The sequence below is a fragment of the Mustela putorius genome, unplaced genomic scaffold (genome assembly GCF_011764305.1).
Source record: "Mustela putorius furo isolate JIRA1106 unplaced genomic scaffold, ASM1176430v1.1 tig00003853_pilon_pilon_pilon, whole genome shotgun sequence".
NCBI lineage: Eukaryota > Metazoa > Chordata > Mammalia > Carnivora > Mustelidae > Mustela > Mustela putorius.
The window spans coordinates 1,964,448-1,981,451 of record NW_025422005.1 but is presented as its reverse complement, the minus strand read 5'-3'; the positions used below and the strand labels follow the sequence as shown (position 1 = coordinate 1,981,451).

General features: G+C 64.0%; 1 protein-coding gene across 2 annotated transcripts; it reads right to left on the bottom strand.

Annotated features, from left to right (window-relative positions):
• Window positions 1-544: 544 nt before the first annotated feature.
• TPRG1L (tumor protein p63 regulated 1 like) lies at window positions 545-4,256 on the bottom strand. 2 transcript variants are annotated; one of them, XR_006601621.1, is made up of 6 exons: window positions 3,920-4,256; window positions 3,723-3,814; window positions 3,467-3,643; window positions 2,500-2,653; window positions 1,403-1,902; window positions 545-1,330 (listed from the first exon to the last, which is right to left on the bottom strand). XR_006601621.1 is itself a non-coding variant. In XM_045063606.1 (5 exons), exons 1-5 carry the CDS (start codon window positions 4,133-4,135, stop codon window positions 1,708-1,710), a joined length of 834 nt encoding a protein of 277 aa, XP_044919541.1. In that variant the 5' UTR covers window positions 4,136-4,256; the 3' UTR covers window positions 545-1,707. The 2 variants fall into 2 exon arrangements, 1 of the variants encoding a protein (XP_044919541.1); XM_045063606.1 differs by having other exon boundaries at window positions 545-1,902.
• Between the last annotated feature and the right edge of the window lie 12,748 nt (window positions 4,257-17,004).

The window sequence follows — 17,004 nt, the reverse complement described above, 5'->3', positions numbered from 1 at the left end:
AGGTTTGGTTATGGGAGGGACTCCTGGTCTCAGGTTTTGGGGTCACTAACAGGAAGGAACGGACCCCGTTTCTCCCTCAGGTGGACACCTGCTCTGCTCTGGGGCCCCCATTCCCCATCACTGGGTGGTGTTTCTGGGGAACCGGCTTGGGCTTCACATGGGCCGTGTTCTGGAGTGCAGGGAGGGGAGCCCTGAGCACTGGAAGGGCGGTGCCACATGGGGAGGCAGGGAACACAGGCCCCAGGGCCTCTGGGTCACGGTCAGGTCTGCAGAGAGTCCCCCCTGGCCTTCTGTCCACAGCAGTTCCTGCCACCTCTCAGTCCAGGTGGTCTGACGGCGGCCAGGACAGAGAAGCACCAGTGCAGGAAGTAGGCTTCCAAACCTGGGTTCGTCAGCCCGGCTAAAGGCTCAGGGCTGGTTTGCTCACCACTCTCTAGGTTTTTCTCTGAGCGAGCTGCACCAGGACAGGAATTCCTTACCCGAATGTGCACAGCCAGTTGGCAGGCTCTCAAAGCGAACAGCTTCAAAGAAGGAAAGACATCTGTTCAATTGTAAATGTCTTTACTACGAGACCAAAAGCGAAGGCTCGAGACCCAGGTGGCGTGGAGGCAGCCTTTCGATGCGCACAGGCTGCTGCGTTTGGGTCCCAGCCATGCCAACTACAGCCACGCCAAAGCTGTGGATGGGGAGGGAGAAACGGTGAGCCGGCACTTCAGGCCGGGGACACGTGCTCCCAGTCGAGCCAGCAAGCGGAGGGCAGGTGCGAGAGTGGGCGGCGTGCTGCGGTTCCCACCTGGACACGCTCTGCTGGCTGCCGCGGCTCAGGCGTCGTCAGGGCCAATGGACGGCCTTGGGTCAGCGTGGGCGTTGTGGTCACCGAGCCGGGGTCAGCAGCATATGAGAGGAGACTAATACGACCCCTTTTTTCAAAAGGGCATCTTGAAAAGCAAAGTAAGCAACCCCCATTTTAAATACGAAAACGAGAAGACAAACCTAGACTAGGCAGGGTCGTCAAACTGTTTGCAAAGAACTAAGAAGGTGACTGAAATTAATGAACTGTCTCGAAATGACTTCCTGTGGACTTCCGGGCCTGGGAAGGATGCCAGAGGTACTACACAGTACAAGTTTACAAAAGCGTGGCTTTGGGTCAAACATGTATTCACACAAAAGCAGCTATTCACTCGGCAGCGCGAGGCAGACTGTCTCTCGCTTAGTTCAGCAGCCTGGCTTGTTCTGCAATTAGCTTTAAGAAAACGGATGAAATTTCAAAATACAAGACTGGACACCAAACAGAAAGGTATTTGCAACTACGGGCAGTGGGGTCAGGGACCTCCCTGGACGGAGCAGTCCACACAGCATTGGCCTGGGGCTCGCAGCGCCAGCAGGGAGGTCCCGGCAGGACCACGCGTTTATTAACACGCCAGCGCACTGGGGCGGGGAGGACCACGAGAAGCCAAATGCAGACACTCCAGGAAAAGCACGGAAACAGGTTCTAGAAGACAAAATACCAGCCAAGACAGGGACAGCTAGCTTCCTTTTTGTCCGTAGCTCCTATTGCCAGATGTCCACGACCCAGCTAGGTCATAGAATTCATTCGACTATTCTAATCGCGCTCAGACCCCTAAAGGTTCAGAGCTCCGACCCTGCAGGGGCAGCAGAGCCGGCGTGTCCGACGCCCCAAGTTCCCATGTCTGCCTGTGGCAGCGTCTAGAAGCCTATTTTGCCTCTGGTCATGGAATAGCCCAGTTTAGCTTCGTTGTTAATGAAGGACATCAGTCCCACGTAGGTCTCAATGAGGAGGGGGCGCTCCAGGACCAGCACACCGCTGGCTTGCCCCGGCAAAGGACTCTCTTTTTGGGCTTTTTTGACAGCTTGGATTAACATAGCTTTGAAGCTTTCCAACTTAAAAGAGAGAGAAAACATGTTGATCAGCGATCTACACCAGGAAAACCCCACCCAGTTCTGCACCAGCCCCCGTCACTGCCCCTGCGTGAGAGGCCTTTCCAGCCACAGCCTCACAGTCCCTCAGCGCCTTCATGATGTGGCTCTCTGTTTAGTCCCTTGCCATGCGGACACATGACGAGCCGCACAGGGCCTTGCCCTCCGCACATCACAGCAGATCTGCAGTCGGGACCTCTGCCACCTGCCAGGCCAGGAAGGAGGCCACGGTGCACGGCTGCCAAGCGGCGTCTAACTATGGCCTTACCAGGGCCCCAGGGCATCCTCTCCTGGTGAACACAGACTACCTGGAACCCTGCTAGGCCCTCCTCCAAGGCGATGGTGGCCACAAGGGGCCAGGCTGTACAGCCCCACTGACCAGGAGCCACTAGCCACATGGGGCTATTTAAATGTAAGCTAACCCTTCTAAAATTTATAAGTCTGTTTCCTCAGTTTACTATGACCGTTCCCATGCTCCATGGCCACACGTGGCCGCCGCGGTGAGCAGGGCAGCGTGAGAACACTGCCATCACAGCTGGGAAGCAGCTCTTATGGTCTTACTTGGCACAGAGAGGCAGTCTTCTCATCCGCACCGGCCATCGGGTGCTCGATGAACGTGGCGTAGGGCACATTGGTGGACCAGGGGTTCCATCTGTTTATGAAGGAAGGGCGGCTCTGCTTGTCCCACTGAATGCGAATCCCAAGACCTTCTCGCCTACAGAGAAGAAACGAAGAGCTCACTCCGCCGGCCCCAGCGCTCCCCCGCAGCCCGATCAGGTGTGGGGACGGACACTGGGACGCTGCTCCACGGCCACCGACAAGACCTGCGGCGCTTCCAGCAGAGAACTTCTGGGCTCCGGGAGTGACCACGGTCGCCAGTCAGCACGCGCCGCGCACTCTGGACGTGACAGACGGAGAACTGGTGACCCCGATCTTCCCACGATTACCGCAGGTTAAGGGGCCACCGGAAGACTCTGTGGGCGGGCTGAGCACACGGACGACACGCCGGCAACTTGAGGGCTTTGTCCCCAAGTTCTCGCTGCTGGCACCCTCGACAGGCACAGCTTCCCGTCCCCAAACCCAGGCTCTGCAGCGGGCTCGAGGCGGACAGCCTAAGCCTCCCAACCCGACTGCAGTCGAGGCTGCGCAAGGGTCATGATCACTTCCTCCTGACACGGGCCACTAACTGCTCTACCTTTAACTTGCAGGGACATGTGTAAATGGACATAACACACGACCCTTTTTCCGTCAGAACTCAGCCAGAGCAGGGCGAGACCTGACCCGGGCCCCCCTTCCTGGCCAGAGGTAAAGTGCTGGGTTTGGCGGGCCCCATCCCAAGAACGCCGGGTCCGGTCTGCTCCGTTTCGCCCCCAGCCTCGCGGCTCTCCTTCCAGCGCGCCCGCAGCCCTGGCGCCCGCAGCCCCCGCGCCCGCAGCCCCCGCGCCGCCCACCGCAGCGGCTCCCGCAGCGGCAGACCCAAGGCCGCCGGGAAGCGGAGGCCCCGGCGCGGCTCCGCTCGCGGACTTACTTGTTGAGCGACTTCGGGGGGAACTGGAACTCCCCGCAGGAGATGGTGTCCACCGCGCTCAAGGCCACGCGCACCACCTGCCGGCACTGAAGGCCGATGAAGTCGTACTTGCAGATGAGCAGCGCCTGGTCCGTGATGAGCACCAGCCGCTCCTTCTCGTTGTTCCAGTGGTCGACCCTGCCCGCACACGGCCGTCACCGCGCGGCCCCGCGGCCCCGCCCCCGCGCCCCCGGCCCCGGCCCCGCGCCCCGCTCACTCGGTCAGCAGCCACACGCCCTGGATGTCGCCGTCCTCCACCGGCCGCACCACCACGCCGATCTCCTCCACCGCCTGCTCGATGGTGCCGGGCTGCGCGGGCGGCGGCGGTCACGCTCCGTCCGCCGCGGCCCCCCGGCCCCTCCCGCGGCCCCCGCCCCCGCCCGGCCCCTCCCCGGGACGCCCGGCCCGCCTCACCCGGAACACGAAGTACTCCTTGACGCGGGCGCGGCGCGTGGGGTCGTGGACGCTGAGCGGCCACAGCGTCTGGCGCAGCGGCGTGCCCGCGCCCGGCCGCCCCCCGACCCCGACCCCGCCGCCGCCGCCGCCGCCCGCGCCGACCTCCTCGCCGGCCGCCAGCACCGCCGTGGGGCTCGTGCCCGCCGAGTCCACCGAGTCCCGCAGCTGCAGCATGGCCAGGCCGGCCGCCGCCCCGGACCCCGAGCCCGCGCCCCGCACCGCAGACCCCAGACCCGGCCGGAAGAGGCCGCAGTCCCGTCGCCGCCGCTACCGCCCCCGGCCCCGGCCCTGCCCCAGCGCCGGCCCCGCCCCGGCCCTCCCCCTGGTCACCGCGGTTGGCTCGGCCCCGTCGGTCCCGCCTCAGGCTCCGCCCTCTCCCGCCCCCTCCTGCCCCGGCAATTGGCTCTTCGCCAGCCGTCTTCCGCGATTGGTCCTTCCCGCCGCCAGTTCACAGTCGCTCCCGCCCCTCTCCGCGCCGGAAGCGCACGCCGCGCGCACGCCCATTTCCTCTTGACGCGACGGGGAGGGGGGCTCCGGGGCTGGTTGCCAAGGAGACGCGGAGGGTGCGCTCGGCGTCCAGCGCCAGTTACCCGCCGAGGGGCCCGCGGGCTCCGCCCCCGCCGTGCGGGCTCCGCCCCCGCCGTGCGGTCTCGGTCCCCGGACGCGCCCCTCACTCCGCCGTCTCCCTCCGCCCCCTCCGAGGCCCCGCCCCCGCCCGGGCCCCGCCCCCCGCTGTCCCCTTCGACGCCCCCCTCGCCCGCGGCCCGGCCCCCGACGCGACCCGACGCCAGCAGGGGCCGAGGGTGCTGGAGGCGCTGCCCGCGAGGCCCGCACGGCCGGGCGCCCCGGGCGCGGAGCTATTGGGGGGGCCGCTCCGGACCGCGCAGCCGCGGCCTCCCTGCTCCCTGGACGCGGCCCTCACAGGAGGGGACACGGAGGCCCAGGCCACTTGCCCCGCCACTCAAGGGTCAGAGCAGGACTCTTGCCCCCAAGCGTCCCAGGCCCGCTCTAGTCCGCCAGACCCTAGAACTGCGTCTGTTCTTCTGGGGTGGCGGCTTTGGCCGGAGCAGGGCCACCCTCGGCTTCTGCCCTGCGGTCCCCCCAGGGCGTGGTCTTGGCCCAGGTCAAGCCCCAGGCCGTCTTCATCACCGTCCCCCTGGGGGAACCCAGGGGCTGTGCATCCAAAGCCCCACCCGGCAGGTCACTTGGGACTTCCGCTGCCTTGACGCGTGCCACCCACTTACTCCCCCACCCCCAGAGCTGTCTGGCCTCACCCCTGCTGTGTCCATCCTGGAGCACCGGTTACCCACGCGACATGCACGTGCCCACGCCGGCCCCTTAGGTTTATAGCCACTTTCAGAGTTAAGTTTCCCCAGCGCCCCGGGATGGAGGGGTGTGCGCCCTCAGGTTGGAGAGGGCTGGGGGCGGGCTGGGCCCCAGAGTGGAGGCGCTCACAGGTGACCCCCAACTCAAGGATGGCCCAACCTTCTGTCCCCAGGACCCCCCCAAGGAAGGGGCTGCAGGGATGCACACAGCAGGTCCTCGACACCCCTGACCGCCCCCCCGGGATGTCCTCCTCGACAGAGACTGGGTGCCCCAGAATGTGGAGAGAGCCTGCCTGGTGCGGTGGGAGGGCGCGGGTCCTGGATCCCCCACCAGAGACTGACCTGGGCGTCTGCGCTTGAATAAAGACAGCCGGGAGGAGGGAGCAGGCCCAGAGCCGTCCGTCAAGTACACGCTCAGGCTGGGGGAGCGGGCAGGCCCAGAGGGGACACCTGCGCCGGGCACTGCCGCTGGGGGGATTTGGGATTTTTCTGTTTCCAGAGGTTATGGGTCATAGCCAGGGCAACGGAGGCTGTGGCCAGTCATCTGAGGGACGACTCCTACTGGTGGGGGGTGGGGAGAGTTTTTGGCCCTACAAGGTTCCTGCCAGAGCTGCTGAGGCCGCCCTCCCGCCCCTCCCCAAGGTGAAACCGCAGTAAGAACATTGTATAATGAGGCTGCGGGTCCCTGTGGACTGGAAGGAAGAGTCCAGGCCCGGCACCTGCTTTCTGGGGCAGCCGGCCCCCGGGGTGGGGGACCATGAAGTCACTGCCTCCCACTGCCTCCCCGGGGCTCCCGTCTAGCGGCCTGCTCTGTCCATACTGGAAGAGTTTACATGGTTTGCTCCTTGGAAGAACACAGAGATCTCACACATGCCGAGTGGGTGTGCCAACCTGGGTAGCACAGTGCTTCTACCCGCTCGGGCCTGCTGAGGTCGGGTGGGACAGAGGCCCCTGCCTTCTCTTGACCCCAGGGCCCATAACGCCCTCTCTGGGCCCTGTCCCTGGCGGAAGGTGGCAGAGAGCCTCTCTTCTCTGGCAGCCAGAGCCGGGCGGAGCCTCTTTCCCCAGTCCCTGTGGGGTGGGCCTAAATCAGGCCCCGGAGGGACTGAGCCACTGGGCCGGTGTCCTCTGACCCCTCTCTTGGGTCCCCTCTCCATATGGAGGGGAGTCACAGCAGAGCCAGGGACTCAGGAGGCCCTCTGTCTGAGCCTCCTCTTACAGGGTCCTGCGGGGTCCTGCAGGGTCCTGGCCCCTCTTACCTCTGTCCACGAGGACTGGCACAGTGAAGCTCTCTGTGTGCCTCAGTTTCCTTCTCTGTTGCGTGTGGGTAATGGCCGTTCCTACTTCCAGTGGTTGTTGGCAGCCTGAAATGAGTAGATGTCTGTGGTGTGTCCAGGCCCCCCACCGGGCCCAGGTTCGAGCCCCGTCAGTCTCACCGGTTCCCCTTATGCATGCTGGTCCCAAGTGCCCGTATGTGCGCAACTACTGCCTTTGCTCCCAACACGCATGCATGGGGTCAGTGTTTCCCCCTTTTATGGAGAAGGAAACAGTCCCAGAGAGGTGGTCACTTTTTGAAGGCCACGCATCAGCCAGAAGCTAAAACCTCCTGAAGTTCCCAGCCCGAGCTCCCGCCCCCCACAGTCTGCTCCTGTGCCGGGGGTCCTGTGCTGGGGGCAGACAGACGGGAGCCCTTCCACTGAGACAGTGACAAAGCAGTGGGTTCCCGGCACAGTGACCTCCAGGGGCATCTCCCTAGCGTGGGGGTTGGGAAGGGGAACCAAAGTCCAGGGGACGAGGCTGCCAGTGGGCAGGTGTTTCCCATGGTGGGGGTGGGGGGTGGGCAACCAGCCCCGAGCGCCCCGCCGGCCCTGGCTCTGAGTTCTGGCCTGTCGGCGCGCGCTCAGGGCTGACTGTGGACCCATCACTGGACCTCCCGTCTCCCTTTCTCATCCGGAAAGTAGGACAGACAAAACCTGGCTCACAGGTCGTCGTCCGGAGGCTTACAGGGGCTGACTGGGACAGAGGGGACCTGTCCGAACAGCCCTCCATCAGCGTTTGTGCCCCGACGGCTCGGCCCGTGGGGATGGCCGGCAAGCGCCGTGCAGGGCAGGGGAAGGCAGACAAGGGCCCGACCAGTCGCGGTGCCGAGGACCGAGGACCGGGGACCAGGACCCGGGACCCAGGGGTTGGGGTGCGCTTCGGGCGGGAGGACACTCCCTGCTCACAGATAAGGTGGAGAGGGGTGAGTCTTGGCAGGGACAGGACGAGCATCTCTCTTCTCCAGTGGGGAGGGGGAGCTGGCACTTCGGGTAAAGGCGCTGGGAGGAGCTGGGGGGTCCCTGGGCGGCTGGGGGCCTCGGGGCTTTGCACCAAACCCTTCCACACGGCAGCCACTGGGCGTCGGAGGGACCAGCGACTGGACTAGACTAGAGATCCGGCGATAGGCATGTCGCTGGGTCGCTGGGGTCCAGGACAAGGGAGACGGGAAAGCGGGTCCCATGAGGGAGTATTTGCCAAGGGTGGCAAGGGGTGAGCCTTTCACCCCACTTGGGAGCGAACAGGGTAGGCTGCCAGAGGACAGAAGACCCTGGGTCACAGGGGACTGTCACAGGCAGGGCTGGGCGTTGCTGGCGTGTCCGGCGGGTCAAGGGGGAGGGTGTCCAGCACTGTCAGAGCGGTGGTCCTTGAGGCTGCGTTTCCAGCCTGGCTAGAGGCGGCGGTGGGACAGGGACTGGTGACTGGCAGGGCAGGTGTCCGAAGAGGTCATGGAGAGGACGTGACCGCGGTTACCCTGGAGCTGCCCCTCACGCTGCCCTGTCATTGGGACACACACTCTGCCCCCATTCCCATGGCAGGAGCCGCCTCCAGGACCACAGCCTTGAGGTCATCGCGGTGTGGTGACGGAGCCCGGGAAGGCCCCTGAACAAACTTTAGCGTCAGGAGGGTGTGGCGATCTCCTTGGCTGGTGGCGCCCAGGAGAAGCCTCGCAGGGAAGTCAACCCCTTCCAGAAACCGCCGCCCCGCCTTCTGCAGCACCCCCTCCTTCTCCCGCTCTGCCTGCCCCGAGACATGGGGGCACCAGGAGGGACAGGAGAGATGCCCTGCGCGGGCGTCCTTGACCTCTGTGTGGGGAAGGGACCCGTCCGTGAGACGCCTGGGGGCCGCCTCGGGTTCCTGAGTGCAGGAGGCCCGGAGATCCGCGGTGGGTCCCACGCACTGGGGAAGGGGTGCGGCGTGCACGGCGGCCGGCGAGGGAGGCCTGGGGCTGTGCGGCGGACTCGCCTCCCCTGGGGGGCTTTAGAGGGACAGGGAGGCCCAGCTAGAGGCTGGGGGTCGGGGCAGAAAGCTGGGCAGGGAGCAGAGGGGAGGCTGTGCGGGGCACGCACCACGTCTGGCTTCCGGCCAGCAGACGAGAACGCTCGGTCTGGCAAAGCTCGAGGGCACAAGCCGCCACCTCCGGAGGTCCCGGCGCTCGCGCTGACCGGTGGGATCCCTGAGAACGTGAGGCCCGTGACGGGGGGAGGGCTGTGACCCACCGTGCACGGAGGTGCCCGGGCTGTCCGACGCCGGCACCGCGGAGAACTCGACGCGCTCACTACGCTAGACCTCCAGGACCAGAGAAACAGACGCCGAGACCCCTAGAAAACGGCGTTCTCTTGTCTCTTCACGTTGTAAATCTCATCGTGCCCGAAATGGAGGCTCCCGGGGATAACTGGGGCGCTGCCCACCGTCGCCCGGCCCCGCAGGGGAAGGGGGCTTCGACCTCATGGACCCCGCCTCGGAGGCCCCGTCGCCAGCCACAGCGGCTCAGGGGCCAAGACGGATCTGAAGCGTCTTCCCCACACGCGCTAGGAAAGGTTCAGCTGTGAGAGCAGGTACCGGACGCCTTCCGTCTTCGCGACACCCGGCCGGACTCGGGGGCTCTGAGCCCGAGTGACCCCGGGACGTCCGTGTCTGTGTGTCTCCGGACGTCTGCAGATGAGGGCTCCAGGCGGGCGACATCTCCTGACGTCCGAGGCTGCTGCCCGAATTTACTTGTAAAGGGGCTTTCTAAACTGCCCTACAGAAGCAGCTTTGATATCGATAATGTACGTATGTAAAATTGCAAGTTTTCTTTTGTCTGGTAACAGGACAAGGTTTCCTTGGACTATTGGTCTCTCTTGATGGGATTGTGAAAGGTTTTTCCTTACCTTTGAATTCATCCTGGGGCCCCTGGGGGGCTCAGTGGGTGAAGCGTCTGCCTTCGGCTCAGTCATGATCTCAGGGTCCTGGGTCCTGGGTCCTGGGATCGAGCCCTGAGACCCGCTCCCTGCTCGGCGGGGAGTCTGCTTCTCCCTCTCCCTCTGCCCCTCACCCCGCTCGCGCTCCCTCTCTCCCTCAAACAAATAAACAAAATCTTAAAAAAAAAAAAATAAGAGCCTCTGAATTTATCTGCCAGGAAGACGGCTTCTGTGTTGTATCACAATTGTTTCCTGGGCCTCCTCCTGTCTCTATCGGGTCTGTGATTGCTCAAGAAAACAGAGTCTTCTCCAGTAGAACAGTTGTTTTTTAATATCCGTGTAACCTTCTAGATTTGCCTTTGAAGCCTTTCATTATCATTTTGATTAAATGGTATTGTTTCCCAGTGACCTCAGACCCCAAAAGTCAAATTCGAAAATAAGTCTTATTGACCTTGAACTAAGTTTGGGGTTTTTGCCGAGGTCCCTGGACCATCTCCAAAGATGCGTTCTCTCTCCTTTTCGCAGAGCGAGGCCACACTAAGGAGACTCACGGACACGCTGACTCCCCGGGAAGCACAGTCGAGCTAGAAGAGACCCGAACTTGTCTTGTGCTATGTTTCTATAAATCCCCAAGGATCCACTGTGTCCAGGCATAACGGCAGCCGCGGTGACTTTAAGACCTGCATCCCCGGCGTGCCGCGCTCCACTGGTCAGTGCTGCACAGCCAGCTCTCAGCGCCTCTCTGGCCACAGCTCTTCCTCCGGGCTCTCTCCTCCGCACACGGTCACGGCTTCTCTCCGCTGCTTTGCAGGAGTGTTTCTGCACACGGGCTTCATCCTCCCGGAGACGCATGGAAGAGACCCCAGGAGGACCGGCTTCTGGTAGCCGCAGCCCACGTGTCTTCACCCGGAGGGGCCGGAACCGAGGTCTCTCCGGTGCCTGCCCAAGGCTCCCTGCCAGTCCCACGCCACCCGCCTGTCCCTGCTCTCCCTCCCCACACTCCTGAAATGGGCGCGTTTCATCGATGACACAGTGGTCACCTGTGAGACACTCTGTGGGTCTGGCTGGAGCATCTGTGAGGGGGCAGGTTGGACCGTGAACAGGTCGCCATGACGGACCACAAACATTCAGGGTCCAGACACCCCCATAAAGTTTCGGGAACTTGTCCGGTGAGGTGACATGCACATGTCCCCAGAATCTGTGATGGAGAAGATGCTGGCCTGCCTGTGCCCTAAGAACAGGAACGAGGTGCAAGGCTTGGGGGGACTTGGGGGCCTGGGAGGACTTTTATTCCCCACCTGTGGGCGCTCTGTCCCTGATGCCGCCTGGGGAAGCGGGGCACGTGCGTGGGGGCGGGGCCGACAGCGGCCTCGGGGAGCTGGTTCGAGCTGTGGGCATCGTGGCAGCTGGGCTGCCTCGCGCTTAGGCCGTCCAGGACTCCAGTGGGTACGGTTTGGGCGCCGTGGCCGAGACAACAGGGGGTGCCCGAGGACTCTGACGGCAGCTCTGGAAGGGGCCGGAGTCACACAGACCCCGTGGAGCGCCCGCCCCGAGCTGTGCGCATGGCGCTCCTCCAGGAGCCTCTTGCGAATGAACTGCCTGGCGTGGTGGGGACTTGCCTGCCCAGTGCGGGGGCAAGACCATCTTCCAGCGACCACCTCCGCTGTGGCTCAGGGCCCTACACTGGCCACGTGGCACGCCTGTTCGCAGCGGAGGAGCGCCCTGTCCAGCAGCCCACAGTCCCCAGAAACGCAGACACTACAAGGCCCTGTGGGCTCCTCTGAGCAAGGGTTCCACATGCCCCGGGCGTGTGCAGACGCCGCCTCTGGCCCGACCCGCACTGTCCCGGCCCCATGTGAGCCAGGCTGCCCCCGTCGGAGAAGCAGAGCCCCTAGACGGCGATGGGGGTTCAAAGGCCATGACGTGGGGGCTCCCCCGTCCCTCTAACCCGCAGCAGCAGGGGTGGTCAGATGAGATGACTGACCAGTAATGTCACCTCGCTGGGACCACTGAGGTACGACCACTGATGCTGGGACGTTCGACCCAGGTTGTAATACCTTTCAGCGACCCCCTGATTGGATCCATCACCCCCCAGCCCAGACTGGGACGCCTGTGGAGGTGCCCAGCCCTTACTGACGCTGTGCAGCTGGCCGGGCTGGCAACGGGCTGTCCTGCTGGAAGGGCTGGGCCACCGCTCGCTCTCCCGGGGGCCCCATTATTAGGCCACACACTCAACCTGAAGAAACGCAGTGTTGCCGGCACGGACCGCACACCGATTCCGGGCCACAGCCCGGCCCCAGCCAGCTCCTCATGCCCGACGGGGCTGCCTTCCCGCCAGCTCCGTGGTGGGCACCCCCGAGTCCAGGCCCTGAAGCCGCAGCTGCAGCTCCGACTCCGCGAGGCCAGGCGGGCTCACTCTGTTGCTTACAGGACGATCGTTCAGCCCCAGCCTTGGGCCCGGAGGATGCTACAGCACAGGATCAGCCTCGCTCAACTCACCCACCACGCGGCATTCGAGGCCGGTGGGGCCCCGGAGAGAAGGCCGTCGTCCGGAACCGGAGGCCTCGAGCCTCCCCGCTGTCTCTCAGGGAGGCACCCGCGCCGGCAGCCGGAGTTCCTGTGTTTGGACCTGATGAGTCCCAGAACGAGTCCTCCTGGTTCGTTAAGTCACACGGAGGACCAGGTGAAGGCCCGGAGTGCTCGGACCGCCGGCTGGGGGCATCGACTACACCCAGGCTTCAGATCATGGGGCTCTTGCTGGAAAAAGGTTGTTATCTCGGGAACGACTGTCTTAACCTGTGTGTTCTCTGGCGTGGGCCTGGGCTGTTTCAGGGGCCCCTGCCTGCGGTGCGGCCGGACAGCCCCTGAATGGGCCACGTCTACGCTCGCGGCTCCTCTCGCTGGCCACCGAGGGTCCACCTCGGAAGAGGGGCGCGCGAGATCGCGAGAGCCGGTCACGGGTCACCGAGGGCCGGGAGTTGCGACCGCCGGTGGTCCCTGGAGCTGGTCCTCACCCTGCCCTGTCACCGGGACGTGTGCTAGGCCCCCCGTTCCCATGGTGGGAGCTGCTTGCAGGGACGTGGCCGGGAGGTAGTGTGATCTGAGACTGTCCGAGGATACCGGAGACTGAGCCCCGCGGAGGGCCTCTCCGAACTTTAAGATTCTGGCGAGCAGGTGCAGGGTGCCTCGACTCGACTCCCAGCGGCCAAGCCCAGCCTCGGGAAGAAGTCCCCTTGCTTGTCACCCCTGCTCCGGCCCAGCTGGCGCGTCGGCCTCTCTCCGTCTCTCCCGGCTCCGTGTACCGCAGCCGGCCCGGGACCCAGCGGCTGGAGGGATGACACGCGGGGGCCCCGCTGGAGCGAGACCGTGTACGGAAAGCGAGAGCTGGACGTCCGGGCGCTGTGGACCACGAGTGCGGTGCTGGGACCGAGAGCCACAGAGAGAACAGAACGCTCTGCCCAGCGGCAAGCCCGAGTCTCCGTCGTGGGAGGAAAGGGCGGGCACGCGGGGGCCCAGTGCCCGTGAGACGGCGGGCCCAGCGTTTCTCAGGATGGCGGCGGCAGCGGGTATGAGGAGAGGACGCTGGCCAGGGTGCCTGAGCCTTTGGTGGGTGAGGGGGGCGCCCTGCGGGCCCGTTGTTCAGGGGACCACAGGGGGAGGGTGGAGCCGGCATCGGGTAAGGAGCCCCGTTGCTGGTGCAGGGCTCCCGGCGGCCTCCCCGACCTGCCACTCCCCGGGGCTAACACAGCAGGACTCGTCCTCAGCTCTGCAGCCCGGAGGCCCAAGACCCAGGGGCCTGCCGGGCTGCCCTCCCTCGGAGGCCTGTCGGGGAAACCTTCCTGGCTTTCCCAGCAACTGGGGGCTCAGCCTCCCTCGGCCTGGAGCCGCATCCCGACAGCCTTTCTTCTGGGGTCCCACGGCCGCCTCCCCCGTGTGTCTCCCCACGTCTCTTCCTCACACCGGTCACGTTGGACGAGAACCTGTCTGATGTCGCAGACCCCATCTCCAGACGAGGCCCCTTTCACAGGCCCGGGGTTAGGACTTGACGGATCTGTTTGGGGGACACGACTGCTGTAGCAGGTGGCCCATCTGTACACGAGCGATGACAGGGTCCCATCAGAAACCGCTGGTCGTGGGACAGGGGACGGAGGCTCCTGGCTGGCTGCCCGTGGGTGTGCAGTACTTCTTCCTGGGGACTTTGGACAGCAGGTGGCAGAGTAGCCCGCGCACCCAGGGCCTTCAAACCAGAGCGCCTCGCACAGCGGGGGATGAAAACATAATTCTTCTTCTCTTCCCAGGAGGACTGGGAAGTGCGGATTCTTATCTTAACTTCCAGATGTTGTGGTTTAGTGTTTTATGAAATCAGGGCGCCCCACCTTTGATGTCTGTCTCCAATGGAAGCAGCAGCCAGGGACACGAGGAGCCAGACTGGTGCAAACAGGAGCCCCAGGCGTGGGATCTCAGGACTCTGGGCGTGCAGGATCCCCGCGGTGGAGGTTAGCGCATGGCCCAGAGAATGTGCCCGTTCACAGGGTCCACGGGCCGCGCTCATTTTCCAGAGACAACGCACCCTGGGTGAGACCTCTCCCTCCAGGGTGGGACTGGGGCTACTGCGGGGCCGGCTGAGGCCGGGAGGTCCCGCGGTGCCTGCAGACGGCCCACAGGCTCGGGCCCGTCCCAGCAGAAGCAGGGACAATGTTGTCGACAGAGAAGCACCCTTCCCAGCAGAATGGGGGGCTATGGCCTTGGGGGCCTAGAGGCAGGTTTCCAAATGTGGCTTTAAGGCAAATCAGCAGATTTGGGGAATCGAAGGGACAGTTGTCTTGTGGTTTCTAGAAGCCGTGTTGTTTTGGTGGCCACGTCTGTCACACCCGCTCTCGACCAGAATGTTGGTTTTGCTCTGCCTCCTCCAAGATGCCCACCTTGCTGGGCCCAGGTGCCCTGAAGGCTGTCTCTGCACCCGCGGCCAAGCAAGATGCGGGATCTGTGAGAGGGTCTGGCTCTGAGAAGCTGCCCTGGGGTGAGCTGGGGCTGAGAGGACTGGGCTGGGGGCCGGGAGGTCTCGGAACGCACACTGGGGGCCGGTGCTGGTTCCGGTCGGCACAGCCCGCGCGGGGAAGGGGGGACACATACGACCTTGTTCCTGAGACATGCCAGGGCCGCCCCGCAGACAGCGTGTCCCGCGACAAGTTTCCATATCTCCAGGTCTCGGCTCCCAGAGGAACCTCTGCTCTCCCAGTGCCTTAGAGCTGCTGAGATCCTGGCGGGAGGGGCCCCCAGCATGCCCTGTGGCCGGCCAGCTCCCCTCTAGGCCAGGGGCCCCGCGGACAGGCCGGGTCGGCCTGCCTCGCACGGGCTTCCGGTGCCTGCCAGAAACATTCACAGATGCGGTGGCTGAAGCAGACGGCCCTTCTCCGGTTCTGGAAGCCAGAAACGCGAAATGCAGGTGTGGACGGGGCTGCTTGCCTCTGGGGGTACCAAGGGACAATTGTCCAGGCCTCTCCCCTTCCTCCCGTCTAGGGGTTGCTGTGACCTTCGCTCGTGTCCCAAGTCTCCCTCTGGTCTCCGTAAGGACACCTGTGACTGGGTCCGGGGTGATTTCATCCCAAACACCTTTAACTTAATTACGTCCCCAAAGACCCCTTTTCCAGATTGGTCTGTGTGCAGGTACTGGGGGTTGGAACACGGATCAATTCTTTTGGAGACACGATGCAGCCCACGATACCCCCGGTCCTTGGTGTGAATGGCGCGGTGTTTGCTCTTGCTGAACAGGCGGTTTCCACCACCCTGGTGCCGTTTCGGGGCCTGACGCCTTTCCCACCGCTGTGTGCGGGCCCGGGGACGGGGTGGGGGGAGCGCCTGTGGTGGGGTTCGTTCACCGAACAGCAGTCGGAGTCCAGGCTGAGTGGGAACCAACTTCGGAGGCACGGCTCTGAGGAACAGAACGACCACGTCCGGGGCCACACACGGGACCTGAGAGCCATCTGGGGGTACGCAGCTCATCAGCAGAGGGCCCGGCCCAAGGTCCTGCTGCAGACCCCCACGCCACGCCCTCTGCTGCAGGAGACTGCGTTCATTTCTCTTCTGGGGCAAACGGGCAGGGTTAGGAACGAACTTCAGAAGCAGCCGCTCGGAGACTGCCCACACAATGGGCACATGGGATCGCCCCCATCTCTGGCTCCAACAGCGTGGATTCACCGTGGCCCCTCCCAGGGCTGAGCTGCCCTCTGCCTCCAGGCTGCACAGAGCGGGCAGGTGGGAGTGGGGGATTCAGGAGACAGTGAACTCACCCTGCTCTGGACTGAACTGTGTCCCTCCCAAACCCACACGTTGAAGCCCTAATTCCCCGTGTGCCTGTATTCAGAACAGGGCCTTTCCAGAGGTAATCAAGGTCAATGAAGTCGTAAGGGCCCTGATCCTCCAGGGCTGGTGCCTTTTAAGAAGAGGGAGAGACCAGGAGCACCTGGGTGGCTCAGTGGGTGAAGGCTCTGCCTTCGGTCAGGTCATGATCCCAGGGTCCTGGGATCGAGCCCCGCATTGGGCTCTCTGCTCGGCAGGGAGCCTGCTTCCCCCTCTCTCTCTCTGCCTGCTTGTGATCTCTGCTGTCTGTCAAACAAATAAGTAAAATCTTAAAAAAAAAAAAACAAAAAAAAAACGAAGAGGGGGAAAAAAAACAGAGAGCTTTCTCCCCGCAACGCCGCCTCCACCAAGTGAGGACGGAGAGAAGGCGTGTTGCTGCCACACGCCAGGAAGAGGGTCCTCACCCGGACCCTGCAGCCGGCGCCTTGATCTTGGACTTCCAGGGGACTGGGAGGAAGTGTCTGTGTTTAGCCTGCGGGGTCTGTGGTGCTCTGTTCCGGCCGCCGGAGCTGACGGGGCACCCCCGTGGCGCCGCACTGCATCTACTCTGTGTGCTTTACTGGTTTCCTTGGGTTTACAGGCAGCACAGTAGGGGGTTTACCTAAGGTCCCCAGAGCCAGACCCCTGTGTCCGGTTCTCAGATCTGCAGTTCACGGGCTGGGGGCTTAGGGGTGCTGTTCCCCCGCTCAGACCTCCGTTTCCCCATCTGCGCAACGGGAAGGCATCGGGCCGGCCTGGCAGCCTCCGTCCCCAGATGATGCTAACCCTCCATGTGGTGATGAGGGCTCAGAGAGTTGGTGGGGCCGGGGAGCGGGGGCTAGACCGCGGCTGATTCCTCCTCCCAAGCCCCGCACCCCAGCCAGGCGTCCTGTGCTTCTGTATGAGGCGAGGTGAGGGCCAGTCACCCGGACCACGTGAAGTACTGGACCAAGAAAGCGGGTTTGCAGCCTCAGACACAAGCCTCGCCACTGGGGGGGGGCTCTGCAGCTGGGCCTGGCAGGGGCTCTCCCTCTGCACCGTGTGTGACGGACAGGATGCCTCCCTGCTGGCTCCTCGTCTGGTTCTACCCAGCCCCTTCCCCTGCTCTTCAAAAACCTCCTAAGCGGGTTGTTTCCACCCCAGGGATGCCCTGGACCCT